At 36.6% G+C, this 21,615-nt stretch overlaps 1 protein-coding gene across 5 annotated transcripts; it reads right to left on the bottom strand.

Moving 5' to 3' along the window:
* Positions 1-41: 41 nt before the first annotated feature.
* Positions 42-17,607, bottom strand: LOC119830572 (regulating synaptic membrane exocytosis protein 2). Of its 5 annotated transcripts, none has more exons than XM_038353634.1 (22): positions 17,378-17,607; positions 14,202-14,406; positions 13,354-13,840; positions 11,020-11,552; positions 10,443-10,659; positions 10,106-10,270; positions 9,483-9,619; positions 9,064-9,309; positions 8,846-8,983; positions 8,408-8,566; positions 7,920-7,997; positions 7,533-7,638; positions 6,616-6,746; positions 6,419-6,527; positions 5,655-5,844; positions 3,828-5,497; positions 3,594-3,740; positions 3,339-3,483; positions 1,503-1,665; positions 999-1,196; positions 420-554; positions 42-340 (listed from the first exon to the last, which is right to left on the bottom strand). In XM_038353634.1, the coding sequence occupies exons 1-22, from the start codon at positions 17,485-17,487 to the stop codon at positions 338-340; spliced, it is 5,472 nt and encodes a 1,823-aa protein (XP_038209562.1). In that variant the 5' UTR covers positions 17,488-17,607; the 3' UTR covers positions 42-337. The 5 variants fall into 5 exon arrangements, with proteins under 5 accessions (XP_038209562.1, XP_038209566.1, XP_038209563.1 ...); XM_038353638.1 differs by having other exon boundaries at positions 3,828-3,955; XM_038353635.1 differs by having other exon boundaries at positions 5,655-5,823.
* Between the last annotated feature and the right edge of the window lie 4,008 nt (positions 17,608-21,615).

Here is a 21,615-nt window from a genome sequence, read left to right as displayed (position 1 = left end):
GTTGTTTTAAAAATAATGGGCAGTTAAATGATACACACACGATCGCATTTGGCTTTTAATACTTAATTACATTATCGAGTACACTATACATTTCCCTTGCTATAAAATGCTAACTATTTATAAGTCCGGTAGGCGTTCCGAAAGGAAATAAAATTAAAAAACAATTACAATTACAACTTTCGTTTTATAGAAAATTTCCTATGTTCATGACATATTTTTGCAGTTTATAATAATATTAAAGCAGTATCACTAGATGTAGTATTTGGACAACTTTATATATCGTTTTAATAATTTTATTGATGTTGTTCACCGACTGCACGTCAGCGATGAACCACAGTTACTGAAACAGAGAAATATGCATTTAATATAAGTATATTTATTAAACAAAAATAAATAAAACAATTTAATATGTTTGTTACCAAAGACGTTGTTCCGAAGAGTTTGTACCATCCAATGACTATGTTGGATAAATTGAGATCATCTAACATAATTTGGGCCACACCCATGAACACCTTTTTGCCCTCTATGCGACCGTAATCTCCCCACACTGTTACCTGTAAGAAAAAAGAGGAATGTAAAATATGTATGCAATGATCAACACAGAAATTACATTGCCCGTTATTGTTTGTACATTGACCACTGAAATATGATTAATGGGATTTATTTTCTTATTTCAAATTGAGAGCAACAAACGATTATGATATTCTGTGACAATAGAGATTTAATTCGTCATTAGAGGCACTCCTAATCCGGGCTCTGCCCGGGTAGATGCTTTTTGTTAGTTTCTAATTTTTTTTAACAAATTTTATCTTAAACCAAGCGGAGACATATCCAACAAAGCAACAATTAATTTCCATTCAGACGTTTTAAAGTTATGAGTATATAAATGACTTTTTTGGATACACAAAGCACATTTTCAAGATCCAGTACGAGAAATTGTATGTGAGATGAACATTTCTTAAGCACTATAAAAACAAACCCCTCGCATAACGACTCACTTGCAATATGCACCCCTTGAAGTTCTCGCGGAAGGTGAGCGTCTGCTGGTAGAGCGGGTCGAGGGTGCGCCGCGCGGTGTTGGTCTTGGCCTTGGCGATGCAGCGCTTGCCGCTCACCAGGTACACCTTCACGTAGGGCGCGGGCAGCGTGCGGCTGCCCTGCCGCGCTTGCAGCCCGCGGGCGCGGATCACTTCCACCTGGTTGGGGGACCGCTTATATAGCTATGTGTGCCAATATATTGCATCATTCGCATATAAAGAACTGTTTGGGGGTTGTTGAACTTGGAAGTGGATAATATGGCTATATGAAGTGCTTGGAAGATCGCATATAAGATATGAAAATCCCGTCTCGTGATCAATTAATTTCTGTTCTTTTAATTTCTCAATAGGCTATTTTTTAATAATAGACGAGGCTTTTAATATGAGATCAAAGGCGGTATACCACGGTTCTTCTTTTTATACTGCTCTGTAGTTCTTTTTATAGTGCTCAATCACTAGAATTACCTCGAGGAAGCCCTTTTGATAGCACATAGACAGTTGTACGTCGCCCAACGTAGGCGCGCCCAACAGCTGTCTTCCCACCAATTGGCCCGGGCCCAGACCGTCGATGAAGTCAGACAAGCCTCCCCCATCCGACGAACTAGAGCCTCGCATTCCGGGGGACCACCTGCGATTATTTAACTAGTATATGAAAAGATTCAAACTCCCGTTTTCTTCTAATCCACAAGGTTGGACAAAAGATTCACAGAGAACATCGTAAAGACTGACTATGAAGGGGTGAATTCAGAGCTGCAGATTTTTATTATGTCATCTCTATATTTGATAAGGTATTTTTTGTTAAATATCAAGCAAGAAGTTTTGATTATTTGTCTATTCTATTCACTACGGGAGATGTACGTAGGGTACAGAGTAATTATAATAAGAATAAACAACATTGATACAATAGTGATGAAGAGGGCGGTAGTTTAGAGTAACGAGTAATAAGAAATAGTCCTGTTTTTTTATGAGACACACAAGTTGAGGGTAAGCGCAAATATTAAACTTGAAATAAGGAAATCATTTTCCATGTTAAAAGTTTAATGTTTGGCTTCGGGATTGAAAAGATACAGGTGAAAAATGAAATATAGTGGATGGGTTGAGGATAATGAGACAAAAAGTAAATTTTTGTTATATAAGATTTGATGTGATCAGCAAATTGTGTAGGTACGATTAGACTTACCCAAATTCCCTTTTATATCATATTGCTACAAATTACACAGAAATCTAAGGTGAGGAGATCTGTTGAAGCATGCATATATTAGGTAACTGTTGTTGTTTATGTATAGAGTGTATGAGGTAAACGATGTTGATTGTAGTGCGTAGTCTGTAAAAAGCCGTTCATTTAATAATCACCAATCACAATCGTGCATACGAAACATTAAGCAATTATACAACTCTCACTCGAAACACATAAAATTATCGTCGAAAGCAATTCTTCACTGTACCTTTTAACGTATAATTTAACTTCCAAGGTGTATTGCCTATATGCGTATAGCTGCTCGTGCGATTTAAATACAAATGTAGAAGTAAAAACACCGATACATGACAACATGCGTAAAAGACGAAGGCATAAAGAGGGTAAAGTAGAAGACGTCGAGCAACATCGATGAGCACAAAGTAAGAGATCGTCTGCACGGATCAGAGCGGACGAGGGGACTTACGAGGATCCCTCCGAGCTACATATGGAGACGAGGCTGGAGGACACCTCGTGCGATCGCTTGAAGCTGGTCACCACGTTGCTGGAGCGCTTGCGCCGCGCGCCGGCCCCGCCTTCTACGCGGTAAGCGCGCAACCGAGCGGCGAGATGCCAACACAAAACATTCAGTACCCACACACATATTGCATTCCATTTATACATTGCATTAATATTTGGGGATATTTTTCAATAAAATGACGCAACTATAGATGATCTTACAATATCTGCATTGATTCACTATAAAATGTTGCTGTATTTTCTAGATTTTAAATCAACGCCTTTCTTTTGACGGGCAATTTAATTTAGGCGGATTATTATCATTGCAACATTAACATTACAATTATATCGGTTTTTAAACTAAGTATGTATCTACTGTTTTAATTACGTTTTTACCACTAAAAGCACTACGTAGCTGATTTTACAAAGCAACATGGCGCACACAAAATGTTTCGATGAATGCATGTGGCATGCTGTATTTTGAGAATATTTTCCCTTATATTATAAATAATTAATAGGCGTCGTTTTTAAATTTACTGCAGTCATAAATCTACCGCCACGTTAAAAATCACTATTGTGTCAATGTTGGCATTATTACTAATGCCAACCTGTCATCGTCGTTTTCACTGGAGGCTGAGGAGGCCCGCGACACTCCAGTGCCTCCCCTTAACTCACCCGGAACAACTTCTTCACTGCGTTGTACAGTAAACGAATTTTTTCCGCGTTTACCAAAACCTAACCTTCTTTTTCGTCCTGTCGATATTGTATAAGTACATAATTAATTTTCTAATATAGGAAGATGGACTTGACATTTAAATTGTTATATTAACGGAACAGTTATACTAGAAAAAAAAAAGTTTCACCTGTGGCCGATAGTTGGGATGTTGAATTACTTTTCTTTCCCATGCCCGGACCAAAATAGTCTCTTGGCTCTGCTTTCAACAAAGTATCGTCACCAGCAGGCTCGTTCTCAGAAGTAGCACCAAGGGCTGTATCACTTAGACTGCCATCTAAAAAAAATTGTTAATTATTAATTGTATGCATCCTAATCTATCGATCTGTCGTTATTGTATAAATGAGTATTTATCATATTTTACCTGCTTTTTCGTCAGGCGCATCAGCATTGCTCAGACTTCTCGTAAATTGTCCACGTCTCGACTCTCGCCTTTCCAGAGTAGGAGGGTGATTATTATGTCGACCGTTTTCTCTACCTCCATAATCATTGCTGCTTTGAGATCCCATTTCAACAAGTTTCTTCCGTTTATTATTTGCATTCGTCGTACATTCGATGTCATCCATATTTTCTTGACGTTGTTTTGTAGTTGGTTGGTTGTTATTTGTTTTTTCCGTTGTGTTGGTGACATTTGGAGGCGAGTGCGAATCAACAGGAGCGAGCGCGCGATGAGGTGAGCCGTGATGTGGGGAAGAAATTGTAGAGAACGAATTAGCTCTAGTACGACTATACTTTTCTACTTCGTGTTTTGCATATGATGAATTGCGAGCATGCTTAGATTCTGATCTTACGGGTTCTTTGTATGGTTCAAAATCTGGACTTGGAAAGGGAGAAAGGGAATCAGGCGAATAAAACTCTTGTACGGTGGGAATTTCGTTTATACTTACTATGTTTGTTCGCTTTTTATAGTTTGATTTCTTTGGTGGAGCTATATCATCCCTGATATTTGGACTTATATCAAAAATGTTACATTTGGCAATGTTTTCGTACAAATCAATAATATCCTCAGGTGTCACGGGTGTAGTCGTCGTAGGCGATATCTTAGTGTAAAGTAATCGATTGTATATATCCCTACTATAACCGTTATCGTCGCTATTTAATGTAAAATTCAAATGATCATTAATTTCTGAATTTGGAGTTATATCAACACTGTTAAAGTATTCTTTGTATAGTGCCTTATGTTTATTAAACCTTGTTCCATTCATTCTGCTAAGATCAAGAGATAAACACTTTTTAGGTAAGATATCTGTCCTTGCTATATATGAATTTTCGCTTAAATCGTGCTCTAAAATGTTAGCTTTGGGTTTGTCTGTACTGACGTGTATCATTGTGGCTAAACTAGAATCACTACCATACCCATGAAAATGGTCCGTATACATATCTTCATTGATCTCGTCAGCAATAGTCGGCAATAATACATCTTGTGAGAAATAAGGATCTTCGTCAAATGATTGGAAATTAAAAGAACCACGTAAATGTTTTAGCATTCGTAAATTTCTCTTTTTGTTACTTCCATATCCATTTTTGACCTTACTCTCAATGTGATAATCATTCATTAATTTACGATCATTAATGGAGCTCGAATAATCTCGTAACTTGCTGTAAGGTTTATCAAAATAAGAACTCAGAGAAGATTTAACTACCTTGCCAATATTAGGAAGAAATGTAAAATTTGGATATTTTATATGATTCTTGTTAAAAAGATTCGAAACGTAACTTTTACTGTACTGATATTTTTCATCGTATTTAGGATCTCTCATTATGCTTTCATAAGCTTTAAAGCTATCCTTTAAACTAGCACCTATAGAATGACTACGTTGTAGAGTTGGATACAGGCGATTATTAAATTGTCTTCTTGTTATGGATGAATAAGAATTATTGAATCTATCAAAGTCCGGTACGTACTTCCTACTTGTCAGGGTACTCCAAGGACTATAAATGGATCGGAAGGGGATAGTAGGTGATATGCAAGTATCTGTAATGAAGCTATCACAAGAAGAGGATTTAAAAATAGGACGAAAGTTCCGTTTGCGGCTGTAAAATTACATATTAAAATAATATATTAACATGCAGAAAGAAGAAAAGGAAATATTTGAACAAAAAATACAACGACTAAACAAATTGATTACATGAAGTCATAGGGTTTTAAATATTAATGAACGAGTAGGGAGCTGAGGCTAAAATACGTTACCTGAGCATTCTCGTCGGACGCGGTCTCTCAGACTGCGTGCTGAACGCACTGGACGTGACAGACGCGACGGATTCTATGTCGGAGTCTCCAGCGGCCGCGTCGGGCGAGAGGCGGCGGCGAGGCGCCCAGCCGCCGCCGCCGCGCGACGCCAGCTCGGAGTCCGAGAGTCCTGCGTAGTGCCTTTCCCAACCTAAGCGATTGTGTTAATTATACGCCCTATTGCTCGTTGTTTTTCGCTACTAGTTAAGGATTGGACCGAACTGCTCTCATTTTTGTTTTAGCTATTAAAACTTTCAGAGTTGAAATCTTATCAAATAATTCAGACACATTTTTTACATTGCAGAGTTAAATAGTGAAACAGTGATATTAGAGTTATATTCAGGAAACGGTGGAAGGGTTGTTATAGTATATTAAGTTCTAAATAACTATACACTAACACTACAAAAGCGAAGCTTTTGTTATGGTGGTCACGTTTAGTATGTTGTTTGTTTATACGTCTATAAATTGCACAGTTATTGAAATGTAGAAATACACATTGAATATGATGTGGTTAACGATGAAGGATAATGAAGATTGACTCTAAAAGAATCGATCATTACTAATTTTTATTTATGTCCTAGAACCTAGTGTCCCACGATATTAATTACATACTTAGGCAATTCAAGGAGTCACATATGTCCTAACGTAACAACACTTAGCAATTCCTAGTAAAACATCAGTGTAAGGTGTACGTAAGTATGATGTATGAGTGTAGGTGTATTGACCTTGTGGCGTGCTGCGGTAGGTGAGTGTGGCGCCAATATGATGCGGGGCGATCCACTTACGTTCTTCGAGATCCGCCGACACCTGTGCTCGCATCGCCCTTTGTGTATTCTGTTTTAAAAACCATTCAGTCATATATTACGTCATCCTGTCAAATAGAGACTAAATATTGATTGATCTAGTGCTCTTCTATTCGTACCTGGTGTGGAATCTGTGGGAGCTGTCGTTTCTTTGGGCTGGTCGTAGGTGTCGCGGTTGCTGAGCGAGATTGAAACCGAGGTGCATAAGCATGAGTCGGCAACCGTGCGCCATCACCGCGATCTTCACATACTACGTTTAAATTTAAATTATTCACTACCGTAACTTTTATCTAAATTATTTAATGAATTTATTTGAATTAAAGCTATTTTATATGCTACGACTGCTCATTATTATTGGCGGAAACTAATTTAAAACAGCGTATCACAAGGTCTATGGCGACAATATGATATCAATATGAATAGAGCACAGTTTTGAGCGTATTATTCAAAAGTTATGTAAAATAAAAAATTGAAACAAACTTACGAAGGTTACCGTTGAAATAGAAATCGGATAGCTGATTGAAATGACATGCAGTTTCAAAATATTTAACTTTATGGTATCGCTAAAATAAAAATATTTAAAATAATAATATTATGACTACGAGATATAAAAATGAGGTAATAGCGTGCTTATATAAGGTTAGGAAAAGGACGGAATATATGTGAAATAAAAATGTGAAGGAAGATTAAATAGTAAGTGAGAGTAAAGTGGTGATGAACGCGACAAGTTATATTCTTGAGTGTTCCGTGCGGGGTCTGTGCCCGCTCTTTTACAGTCCAGCTAAATTTGCTGGAGAAACTTATCATTGAAGTAGAAGCGATGCTTTGAATGTAGGTGTGTTTATAGTCATAGCCATTGTTGCCAATGACCTGCGCAATTAAACATACAAAGTATCGCTTATACGAAATCGACATTTTATTAAGTCACATTTTCATTAGCACTGTTTAGACGTTTAAACCTTCAATACAATTTTTTGTCAAGTTTCGTTTACGATAGACTTAAAGTTAGGGCGTAGTTTCAAAGTTCATGGAAGACCTGTATAGCGGTAAGCATCCCTGTCGTTGGGCGGCGAGAGTGAGCGGCGCGGCGAAACACTCCGCCCGCCGGCCGCGGATTGCGACCTCGCTACGTATCCAGGGCCCTGTACAACATATGACTCTCTAGAACGTTCTAGAATCTTCTTTGATTTCATTGCACTGCTAGATGAAAATTATATAAGAAAGTTAATGAAGTTCAATGGCAAATGTATTTTAACTTTCGTTGCATAAAATTTCATTTTCAATTTTATCAATGGAGAGTAGAGAGTTAAAGACGGACGTAGTAAGGCTTCTTCTGTCACTACCATTTCAAAGATGTTTATTAATTAAATTTTCTTATGACTCATTTGGTATAACAATATTTTGATAGAAACTAGTAACTTACCCTTTCTCTGGCCATACCCGCAGTGCGCACCCGACCAGCCGGAGACATATCTCGTCTGCTGCAACGTGTGCCATCGATCTGTAGTTGAACAAAGAGAACAACAACACTTGGAAATATTTTCCTTACTAATATTCTAAATACGAAAGTGTGTTTTTTTTCTTTTGCGTTGCAATGGAGCTATATTATGGTAGGTTTTCTGTGCCTGGAGACAGTTTGGTGGCTAGAGTTTTTATATTGGCTTTTTACCCCAGTAAATTCACTCATTACCATGGGAAGATGCAATATACTACGTATTTGACTCACGCCGAAATTAATTTTAATTTCTTGTGACCACGCGATAGACAACCGCGAGCAACAGCTATTTCACAATAGCTTCACTACAAATGCAAAAACCAGAATATCATATTTGTTGAGGTATTGTAATAGTAAAATATAGGTAAGTCGAATAGGTACAGTTTGCTATATACGTGATGATAGGAAATTCTTACCTCATTCGGTGGAGGTGGACTAGAGCTTGAAGCCAGGCTAGACAAAGAGTGATGACGCCGCAGGTCGCATTCGCTGGGAGTGTCGGAGTCTGACAGCCGCGAAGTTGATGTAGATGGTGGTGATAAGTGCTCACCGTCCGCCTCATCTTCACGGTACCTCTGTTGTTTTGATACAATAAATATAAATAATAATTATCGTTACCAAAATGATAACACAATTCAGATATATTACTTTAGTTTTCATGTCATTTAAGGCAAACATTTACCACAACTTGAACATTTTTGTTATACTTTATCTTCAAAGATTAACAAAATTAAATAACACCCCGATAAAAGAAAAGAATGCACTTGTTAAGGTACTAGGCATTCAATATTTTTGTCCAAAGAAAAATTGATATGATCACTGATTAATAATATTCTCTAGTAAAGAATACTTACACCAAAACCAGCAAATTCGTCATGCGGTTTCAATTTGTACCAACTTGGCTCATGATTCATCACCATATTGTCAAGGTCTAAAAGGACTTCTCCAAGGAAGTCGTTTGGTCCATAACGATTTAAATCCCAAACTGTCACCTAGAAAATAAATATACAATCAATAACTCTAGCAACTGTCTCGATTAAAAAAAAACTACTGTAACAATAAATCTTCATACCTCCAAAGTTCTTTTCTTTATGTCTGAAATACGTATGCCACAATAAACGAATGTTTGATTCCATCTTGGTTCCAGAGTGTTAGCAAGGGTCTTGGTTCTACGTTTGCTCTTTTCGCTTTTGTCTGGTAGGAGGAAAATTTTTGCATAAGGGCATCGTGGAGAACCGTCGGGTCGAGGGCTGAGCCCACTAGCTGATACCACTGTGACTAGAAGTTGGAGCGCCGTTATGTCGAAATAGACTTTGAGCTAGAAGAAAAAGTAATTTGGTTAATAATGAAAATGTCCTAAGTATTAAGTAATATTTCAAGGGGTATATAATATACGTTTAATAATTGATTTTAAAATATTTTATTTATGCTAGTTTTCAGAGTTTACTATAAACATGAACTTCAGTTATCGGCAACAATCTATAAATTCACCTGTATTCGACCAGCTACATTAGCATTATGATTATTTTGTCTCGCGTTCCGACGACGGCCGTGGACATCAGGAGATCCCGGCGACGTCACCAGTACGCTTGGTTTTTCGCCGCCACCCAGAACCTCCGTGTATACTTCTAAAGTAGAGTAAAAATTGTGTGATTTTTCATGGGCATAGTACTACTGATATGTGGTAGCGATACGTAAAGCTTTTATTTTGGTACAAAATTATTTATCATATAATTATTGCGTTCTTGTAGAAAACTATAGATGGTTATGTTATCTTTATTAGGAATATGTTTTAAATAATAATCCATAACAGTAACATGAACATTCAAGAAAACAATCGAAATTGAAAATATAATATGCACATTGTACATGGTTTGAAATATGTATATTGATTGATTGAATTAATTACACTATAATTAATTTTTATCTGTAAAGTCACAGATAAAACAACGATTAACATAACTTACAATCTAAAGATAGTGGACGTTGCAAATGAATGCACCTAACCTGCAAGTTAGGTATGTTATACATGAATTGTTGCAATTTGACGTAAAAATATTACTTTTAAATACATTCTTAAAAATGACAATAAAATTAGACTAAATGAATGTTACCTTTGTGGGTTCTCCACGGTTGAGCAAGGAGTCTAGCAGAAGCCAAAGGGCGGGACACGACGAGTTCTACGTGCGTGTCGTGCTTGCTGTTAGCCACCACTGCTGCGACGTCCTCAGCACTTCGTCCTTGCAATGGAACCCCGTTCCATTGCAAGACTTCATCGCCTATTGTATTAAATATTTGAGTTGATAATTTATATTTTGCTCTTGAATGTCTTAAATAATTTATTCAGAGAAATTAAAGAGCCATATATGCTAGTTTAACACGAGGGGCAGCCGCTTTATCACTAGTTAGATACATAATTGATTTGACTTATGCAGTGAAAATACTTATTACCTATTCTAAGTTGTCCTTCTAAATCTGCAATTGATCCTTTTTTGACCTTCTCCACTATAGCTCCTCTTGTGCCATCTGGTAGCATTTTCCCCCCAACTACTTTCAAGCCAAGAATAGCAGCGGACGAGTGAGAGCTCCCTTCGACTATACTCTTCCGTAACACCATATGACCGATCATGCGAGTGCCATCCGTAGATACTTGCCAGTTTAACGGAAACTATCACAGAAAAGAAATAAGATAAAACAAATGAACAAAGATTTAAAAGTATCGGAGATTAATTCTACAGAAAACAGCAATACTAGCGTTTATGCCACGCACAATTAAGTTAACAGTCATGCTGAGTAATGCAAACATGCCACAGCCAAACAGAGGTACGTTCATATTTACAATGCTATTGAGAAGTTTTAATGAACTCATGAATGTTAGAAATTAGAATATAGATATCGTATTGTTTCCAATAAATTTGTATACGCAGATGAAATTTAGGAAGCTGTTCCTATTAACGTAATTGTGATAAGTATTTACTTTGTATAGACTTTATGTGAAAGCAAGCTAGAATGTAGCCATTTAGTGTACCTTAGGGCACTCGCCCCTGTTAGAATCTTCACTGGAAGTAAAAGTGCTAGACGTGTCGATGCCTGAATCTTTTGTAGCTGAGTCTTGACTCGTTTGACGTTCAGATTCCCACCTTAAAGAGGCCCAATCATGTGGCACGACTGATGAGTCACGGCCTCCTCGTGGAAATGTTGCTGCCCCTTCGTGACCGTCGAATCTAACAGTTTTTTTTCTTCTTTCAGTAAATCTTCTATTGTCGACAGAATCTTCCCACAGATAGGCGCTTTTATATACTGCCCGGTCGGATGTATGCGCTTCGTCTCTTACGTAGGGTCGCAAGTACGCACTCTCCCCTTCGTCGCGCGTGCGCCACCGACAATCTGTGACCGAGTCAAAACTACGTCCACCAGTTGGCACTGTGGCAGTGTCTAGTACTCCGCTTCCCTCTGGTATGTATGAGGCCGGCGAATGATTAGTTAAATTGTAATAGTTGTTTGCAGCCACGTTGGAGCGCAGATGAGGGTTTCGAAGTGAAGCACACGCCTCTAGATCTCCTATGAACGATATCATATGGATAGCATCGCGGTTACGCGCCAATTTGGTTACGCTATGCCTTGCGAGCCCGTACGCGCCCGGGTCCGATATCGCTTGTTGTTAACGGATCATTTTTTATGTTTTGCCATATCATTATATTCTATTGTGTTAGAGAAAAGGTAATTTTGTATTCAAACGAGGCAATGGCGTTTCTTTGAGCGTCAAATAATATGATGCAATCAAAGCAGTGTTGATGCGTAAGCGAAAGGAAAGTGTGACAAATCATCCCAGTCATACTAAAACATACGAACACAACGAATATACACTTCCACCAAAACTAACATTTTTCATGTCACCATATGTTACACTCTTCTTTTCGCTCCCAACATGCTTTTCTCTTAAACCAGATCTTTGAACGTCATTTATTAATTTTTTGTTGTAAGTATATATATAATTACTCATTACTGATAAAATACCACGAAGCAACAAGTAATCGTTAGTTGAAATTTAAATTACATTTGCCATTTTAATTTACAAGAAAAAATCTGGTTTAAGCAATAATAAGATGAATGTGCATTAGATGTTTGTCATATCAAATTTATTACAGAACTGAGATAATCTAAAAAATAATATATATAAAGAGGTATGCTAACAACGGACGTGGTATTGACATGTTTAATGCACCTTCACTTATTTTACGATTTAAATAAATACATTTTAAAATAGAAGAAGTATGGGCAATTAAAGAATCAACAGCGACCACAAATGGTAGACCAAAGACGTACATATCAGACGACGAAAACGATTAACGAAAATATTTGAGTATCAAACATCTAACGTTCAGCAGTAATTACAACAAAATTATTGTTCCGATAGAAATCTTCTCACCGATAAAAATTTATTCATTTTCTCGTCTAATATTGCTTGGCGCTGTTTTCTTGCGCCACCAGAGCAGCTCCTATCTTTATTACCTGCAACGTAAACAGTAGATGGGGTGATGATTAGGTGGCTCGGGCATTGACGTAACCAGCGAATTTTCTTGGGTGGGCGAGACGAGCCAATGGTGAAGGGGCGGGATGGGGTTCTTTAATGAATAAGACTAAGTTTTGAATTGGGTAAAGTTGCTTTCATTACATCATCCAACTTGTATAACACATTAATTGCAATCTTATATATATTAATCTTGTGTATTAAGCTGAGATCCCCTCCCGTCCCTCCTACGCTACTAGGCTAGACCGGGCGCGTACGCGCTGTGCGCTAGAATTTGACGGAAAGACTGGTAGCCATTCAATAAATTACAAGTAACTTGAACCGAAGCGCGAATCTCCAACTATTTTTCCAAATAACGCATACTAATCGTTTTTCTTACATTAAACTCATCTAAACAGCTGTCTATATCTGGAAATAACAACTAATACAATAAAATATAATGATGCAGCTAATTTGTAAATACCTACGCTTTTATTAGTAAGTAAATGATTTATGTAATTAATACTATTTTACTGCTAAGTTCAATGTCTAGATTGATTTATGTAAAAACAATGTGGCCTTTTTATTAAAATTAAATAATATTTTACCTGAAGTGCCTGAAAGGACTGACTGAAATTGGAAACCTCGCACGGAACACCTTTACAATTGCATAATGTTAGGAACGATTATGAGTGATTTAAGTTGGTTTTGATTGTTGTGCATGGATAACTAATTGATTTGTAGTGTTGTATGTATTGAAATGTTGTGTAGGATGAACAAAACCCTTGGCAAGGATTCGTGACGGTCCGGAGAGGTTTGGACGGTGAATGGAAAGCGGGTTGGTTCACTCACCGCGATCTCGATACTCGTCGTTTTCATCGGAAACACATTCTGGTACTTCATCATCGGAAGACGAGGAGCGAGGTGGCATCGGAGGGTGGACAGCTGCTCCATGTGGCAGCGACAACAACTGCGATTGTGGTAGGGCTGCGCCTATATCGTCTATTCCGTATGGCTTTTGCCTTGGATGGACGAGATGTGGATGAGTTCTCGACAGCCCCTCCAATTCTCCATAACATTTCGCCTCTTGTTGGCTATACTGACGTCGGAGGGCACTTCCAGATCTCTGTAACGGTTGGTTCTCTTTTTCTGCCGCACTGTGCGCTCTTTCAAGTTTAGGTCTTTTATCTAATGTTGCATCTACCTGAGGTGGTAAATTTCTCATATCTGACTCCATTCTCCAAAGCATGGAATCTTGACCGGCACTTTTGTGAATCCATTGTCCAGTTTTCGACAAGAGCTCTTGTTTTTTACGACAGAGAATACAGACCCAAATTACCTGTAAGGCGATATCGTAATACAAGAAATAGATATATAGTGCCTTGGATTTAATATTTGTTTTAATGTAATAATAAGTATGTTATTTACAAGTCAGATCTAAATAGGCTGTTACGAAACAAATGAATAAAAATATATCATGCTTTGCTTACAAAGTTTTCTCTGCTATTGGTTTACCTACTATTTCCGAAATATAGAAAAGAATTATTATTTACTGTCCGTCCCAGGTTGAAGATCCAATTCCAGGTGTATAAATGCTATTATTTCTTAAGGAACTAATTTTGATTAATAACTTATAAGACAGAAGAAATCATTTTTTAAATAATAGTTAACATTAAATTATAGCATGCACTGAACCAGACCTTGTTAGATCGTAAAGTAACTTTTCCTCCACAGCGAGCGCAGCATCGAACGCGACAGTAGTGGCAGGAGTGGCCGACACCGTCAGCAAACTTGGTTTTTAAACAAATGTGACATGTAGCAGCCAGCTCAACGCCAGCTGCACGTTGCATCTCATTCCTAGTACGAATCGTTTGCTCCAAAACAGCAACTTCGTCTTGCTTCCGTCTGCACGGGGAAAACATTCACATAAATAAATAACAAATTACTGCTTAATTACTTTGGGTTTTTATTGATTATTGAAGTGTCGTTATTGTTATAATTTTCTCTGTAATCTTTAAGCAGTGTTAGCAGCATAGTGGCAGTGTGAAACAATTTCACGCAAATTTGATAAATTATTTGCCCAATCCCATTTGCTGACGTCAAAGTTATCTTTATGGTCTATGGGCGTCAGTGGATGTTTACCAATATTTGCTGAAATTTATATTATAGGTATTAATCCGTAACCGTTGAAAGCTGAAAAGTGTTTGTTTGAACGCTTTACTCAGGTAGATACCTACTAATGGACCGATGCAGTGACGGATTTACCAGCAGGCTGGGTATTTTTTTTTTCACCTCATAGATATCAAATAGATTTTTCTATGACAGTTTCTGATGTCTGCAACAAATTTTGTCGATGACTTTTTTATCTCGCTTGTCATTGCACATTTCGAGAGTAGTAAACTTCCATATTCTAGAGTCAAACAGCTAGTTCGCCGCCGCTCAACCAGTATCGGCCTCTCGCGTCTGCGCCCTTTGCCCACACTTTTTATAAGTGAAAAGGGCGAAATTATGAAAAATATGCCCCTCTTCCCAATAACAACCAATACATGCCAGTCTTACTACTGGTTGGAGGCTACGAACTAGATGATTTGTATGTAATTTTTCGATTTTTATTCGAATATAATGAATAATTAAGTGAATAATTTTACCGATTTCAATCTTATGAATCGACTATTATTTGTTTTACATGCACTAGTAGGCGCCAGAAAATTTGATTGGAAGTTAAGTAAAATCTTGAACAGTAATAGCGAGTCGATTATTTTTAACTTTTTGTAAGCACAATAAAGATTATTTATTCACGTTTACCAAATGTTCATTATTGTGTAAATAACATACATGACCCCGCCCCTATATAATTGAGCTTCAATTAGCTCAAAAATATACAGAAAAATTGTTTTACGTGCAAATTCAACGAAATTGTTGCATTATAAAAATAATGTATGACATGATTATTGTTGGGGCAAGGGCAAAACTATTCGGCTTAGACCCTGAAAAGTTGTAAATCTGCCACTGGACCGATGGCAAAATTCTCTGACCGTTAAATATATACTATAGTACTATAGTACTCAGACCTCACGTATCTAGCTATAGCTAGTGTATATGTATTGTCTATGGTACCGTAAGCTATATATTTACTACAGGCGAAGCCAGGATGTACCGTTAGACTTTCATATATCACAATATATCATAGCTTTATCGGGAATTGCGATGAAATCAATTTGGTACACCATTTAATGGTATTTCATTATCATTTTATCAGCCACATTAATCAATGTTTTTTTTTATTATTATTATCACACTATCATACTTTAAAGACGACACGATTTTTAAATTTAGTCACATTGAAATATATTTTGATATTTGTTACAAATACATATCTTTATTCAATTTCTTGGTTTGTTTTCTTATAAATATTATGTATACAATAAAATACATAACGACGTTTATGATACAAATAAATAATATCCATCTCGACACAGAAAAATCCTCAAAAATCAAATATGATTTGCATTGGAAATATTTTTAACGTCTTCAAACCATTAGCTGATTAATTATATGCCCGATCTATCAATGATATTTAAAAAAACTCTCATCCTCATACTAAAAGAATACACATTTCAATTGTAACAAAGACTTGTCTTTGCGAAATTACTGAGGTCACTTTCTGAAGAAATGAATTTTATCTGAAATAATGGAGAGAAGTGAATCTGAATCGATCTCTATGTAGGTAAAACAAATAAACATAGTTTTTAAACTGACTTTAAACAGGCAAATCCATTAAATTGTCTCACTTACTTTTACTGCACACAGAGTGTACATATGGAAGTTATTTAATCTTGGGGATCCAAATCAGAAATTAATTAGTAAACTCATGAAATTACTATTTTGTCACCGATCCTTAATAAGTATACAAAGCTTGGGTTATCTCTATTTATCTGTCCGTTTACAGTGAGTCAATATTTAGTGAAAGGAGTCGGTTACATATAACAAGCATACTTAAAAAATACATACATATAGAAATGATAAATCTCAAATAGTTTTTCGATCGAAATAATAATAGAAAAGTTTTTCGATTCGAAACCTCTTACTCGAAGGATTAAAAAAACGATTCATTTTGTAAGCAGCTGAAAAAGCAGGCATCTAAACCAATTCAGTTAGCATCTATCTCGTAGTTGTTAAAAAATTGCTTGTGTGCGCATTTCAATTCTATGTTACCGCATAAAATGAGTAAGTAGGTCAGAATCAGATCTTAAGATCTGCTTCCAACGGTCATGCAGAAGCTCCTATTTTTAATTTTACTCAAATATGTAATTCGTGGTGATGTTTCCCCTTGTTATATTGAACATACTATCGTGTACTAAAATATTTTTTACGTCCTATAAGTTTTATTATAATTATATTGGCTTATTAAAGAAAAAAAAGATTGAGGTACTTAATTTAATTTATTAACGATGATGCAGTGCTGCGTCATATTAATATACTTTATAGACGTATAGTTGGAACGAAGCATAGACAATTATTTGACAAGTGAGATATTATTGTTTCATTTCAATGTACAATATAAAAAGTATAATAAAATCACTTTCTAATAGTAAACTGGTTGCGTTTAATCGATAATCGTTTATCGCAATACATGTAGTCTGAAGCTGATAAAAAATGTACGCCTACTTCTCTATTAAGCTCATATACAGATGTCTATTAAAACATAAAAATGTTTTCAAAAGTTAGAAAACCCTTATTTTTAGATTTAAATAATATCTTATGTATACTTGATTATCCAAAATAAGTATCCTAGGTAAATGAATGGAATAAACTCCCTCATTCGTAATGCTGAGTTACATATAAAGTGAGTTGACAATGGACAACTGGTGCACACCTCATTATCTCATGTTCGCGTTGTTCCTCTTGTCTTTGCCGCATAATAACGCCCTCGATGATGGCGCGCTCTTCGGGCGTAAGGTGCGATAGGTCTGGCATGTCGGCCATGGCGTGCGGCGGCGGCCGCGAGCGGTACGCGGGCCCGCCGCGTGCTGCGGTGCTGTGCCCGCGGCGCAACAACACGCGCTACTCTGCCAGAAGGTTTATTTAATAATGCCGGGAGGGCCAATAGCGGCCAACGCTATACTGACGTCAGTGGGGATATTGATCGCTATTCAGCAGTTTTCTGTCTTTCTTAGACCCGCCTTAACGCGCCGACGCCCGCCCTTTTCCGATTATATGCGTGCGCATACAATTTATAGACTATATATAGCTTATAAGCGTTAACTTTGAGAAATAGTACTACTTACTTCTGAAAATAAACAACTTCATATGAAATAATGTTTTATTAGTTTCTAGTCACAATCCAATGGGGGAGGGGTACATTCGCCTGGTAAATGATTTACTCGATCATTGTGAAAAAGTGTCTTAACACCATCTCTCCAGGGAAATTTTTTAAAGCGTAGACGCATATATTCATAGTCCCTGCATTCGCCTTTTTCTGGTGTATGATGATTGGCACATATGATTCCTTGTATAATAATTAGCGGAAATCCTACGAAGAACGTCAGGAATCTGTATTTTTTCCAGGAATCTTTTTCATCATGGAAGCGAGGTACGCATGGATTGGCAGGAATCCTAGTTGGACGGCAGCATGGATTGGGAGTTATTTTTGGACCAGCTCCTGGGGTCGCAGAGGGACAGCCACAAGACTTAGGTGGTCCTCTTGGTGGACAGCATAAACTGTAATACCTACAGTAATTTCTTAAGTTCTGTATTTTTCTAGAAAGTACCATATCTTGGTGTTATATTGTTCTATCAATTATTTAAAAAGATATGCTTGTGTTACTTTTTAATATAAATATTGAGCATATTATTTATTTTAAAATTGTTAATTTAATGGATTTTTTTATGTTTGTTACGACTGAAATTTTGAATAAAAGCGATCATGTTGACAAATGCTATCACTTCTTTAGTTTTTATAAATAAGAGGAATATATACTTACTTCATACTTATTCAAATTTGTCTATGATGAGTTCGATATCAGTACGCTGACTGTGCGTTACATATCCTGTAACGGTATCACAAAAAATATAGTAATTTGTTTCAGGATGGCGGTACTTCACGGGTAGTTCCAATTACATAAATGTAGCCGTTGACGAAAATCAACATGCTATACATTTCCGACGGTTTCAAGAATGTATGGTTCGCCTGAATATGGTAAGCGATAACCACCGCCCATGAACATTCTCAGAGGTAGTGCTTCTGCGAATGCGATGCCTTTTAAGGCCAAAGGGATAAGAAAAGGATTGACGACTTGAAAGAAAGTATGAGATGATGAATATGATACACAGTAGTTCGCTACTATTTCACGTCGGTTTTCTGTGGGGCTGTAGTTCTTTCTCCTGGTCAGCAAACCAAATTCATCCTCCCACATATTGTGTTATCATCTATAATTATGACGACACTTGGTTCCGTGCTGTCACACGTACAGCATAAGTGTTTTTTAATATCCATACAAATAGCTCTCGATGACGATACGACTACTTTGATGATAGTTTTCTTGCTCGCGCTACAAACCATTACGCCTGTGGGAGCTAAAATCTCTTGTTTACACATCAACTACCTATATTACAACGTTATCCGTGTTAGAAACGTTAGAAAAGGAACACGCTTGACCCTTTGCGCCAAATAAGAGAAGAAAAATAAGAGATGAGTGGTCTTGTCAATTACTATTGTCAATGAGTTGATAAATCATAATTTTTTGCCTTCCGTGATTAGGTTTCTTAGTTTAGATTCTTTAGGTAATATAAAAGTGGGTTCTCATGCGCTACATATTGCACTAAAAAGGCAAAAGGTTTTTTATGCAGTTAAGTGATTGAAGTACAGGTAACATAATACTAAACTATCACGTATAGTATAGTATTATGTTAGGAGGATGTATTTTTATTATCAATGGTAAAATGGAAATAACTAACATTTTAATTTAATGAATCTTATGAGTGTTTTTCAGGACAAGGCAGTAGTTCATAAAATCTTTAAAGATATCCACATCTATTGCCATTGAGAATATTCCATTTCTACGTAGATATGTCTTTCAATGCTCTTTTACATTACTTAGTTGTCTCTCCCATGGTTTACGAAAATTAGATCATTACTATTATTTTCCAGAGATAGCTAGTTTGCAGCACAAAATGCCCAATGATCTTTAATCGTAAATATATAATTAAATTCACAATTAAAATATAATAAGTAAAGAATAGTCACTTTTATTCATTAAAATATACAAATTTTAATGATACTTGTATTATAAAAATGATACGGTATAGAAAATGAGCAATCGTAGTACCTACGAGTGGACCAAAGAGTAGTTTATAGTATTACGGGGAGTGGACTAAAGAGGAAACAATCATATTTAGTGAACATCACGCAATGCCACGGTGTACGAGACTGTTACTCTGTCAATAACTGGGATTTTACGTTATTTAATTAGTGATATTTTAAAAGCGAAGTAAAACAAACATGACCAACTAAAAAGCCCAATGATACAATACATTTCAGTATAAAGTACATTTCTACGAAATACTTCGAGTTTCCTTATTTTTCCTTAACTTCATCCGTGGTAGTATTATATACTAGACGCTCTTCCCAGCTCCGCACGGATATTAAGATTCCTGTTCTATCCCAATAGAGCATTTAATCGGGATAAAAAGTATATCACCCAAGTCAGCTCATATCCTGTCTGTATACCAAATTTCGTCAAAATCCGTTCAGTAGTTTCAGCGTGTTTGACGGATAAACATACAAAAAAACAAACTTTAACATTTATAACATAAGTGTAATTTTAACAGTTATGCCCATTCATCATGAATGTCATTGGATTATGTGTAGCTATGCGGTTGTTCGTATACACGCTTCGCTTTTGTACTGGGCTTTTACAGGTGGCGGTTGCAGACGGCGTTCACTCGCGATGTCCGGTGATTCACAGGCTACGTTTAAACGTGTCGTATACACGTGATGTGAACAACCGCTTCGAGTGAACGCGGCATTTACTTCACCCGGTTGCAGTCTATGTTCATAACAGTTACAGTATTGTAAAACATGGCGTTTTAATCTACAGTCGGATAATAGTTAGGACCATTAGATAAAATAGTTAGAAATATTTCTAATACCATTCGATACCCTCAATACGGCACTTACACAAAATCCCTTCTGAGGATCTTCCGAGGATCCCTTCTCTTAAATCTATTTACTACCTCTCTGTAAATTTTCAAGTAGCATAAAGAATGATGATTAATTTAGTTCCAATTGCAGTTCTTAGAAGAAGTCTACTAATTTTAAACTTCGTACAAAATTTCACGTATAATATTCGTTCTGTGGGATCGATACTACAGATAATATAATGCTATACTTGTTGTGATGAATGACCGCTATGAGTATATGTGCTTTAATTTAATTATGTGTGGATGAGTGTGTCACCTTTTTCTTTTATATCGATAAAAAATTTATGTAATTACTACATTATAAAAAAATACGTTATAAACGTAATTGTGTTGCTGTAATCCTGTAATATAACTTGTTCACATCAAACAGTGTTGTTTGGTGTAGTTATGATGTTTCTTTAATACACAAATATTACTTATCCTACTCAAACTTCTTATAAACAAGTATAAACATTAATAAGTACGCATTCATAACTTCATCGTATTCTATTTCAAGAAAATAGGTTAAAAGATCAGTTTAACGGTGTCGTTCCCATGTACCCTGAAACGGAATTGATGATTTTGAACGCCCTCAGACTCATCCACGATATACCAAAAGATCCTTAATATTCCTTATAGCCTATGCTTGTATAGCAAAGTTGTAGGATATAGCACGCTGTCGCGGACGAATTTTAATCAACTCCCGTGGCCCCTTCACTTAAGTGGCTCGACGGAACACAGTGGGGTTTTGGTCGGTAGGAATCCGACATAACCCACGGCTTTATCTCCGGAGGCCGTGGGTATCTATGCATGATTTCCCCACTTAAAAAAAAAAAAAGGATATAGCACGCTGTTGCACATTTCTATAAAGGTCATTGACGTTTCTATTACTTACCGTCTCACGAATTATTATTGTATATCTATTTTGTTATA

The sequence above is a fragment of the Zerene cesonia genome, chromosome 11 (genome assembly GCF_012273895.1).
Source record: "Zerene cesonia ecotype Mississippi chromosome 11, Zerene_cesonia_1.1, whole genome shotgun sequence".
Classification (NCBI taxonomy): domain Eukaryota; kingdom Metazoa; phylum Arthropoda; class Insecta; order Lepidoptera; family Pieridae; genus Zerene; species Zerene cesonia.
The sequence above is the reverse complement of the archived record's forward strand: the minus strand, read 5'-3'. Positions and strand labels throughout refer to the sequence as shown.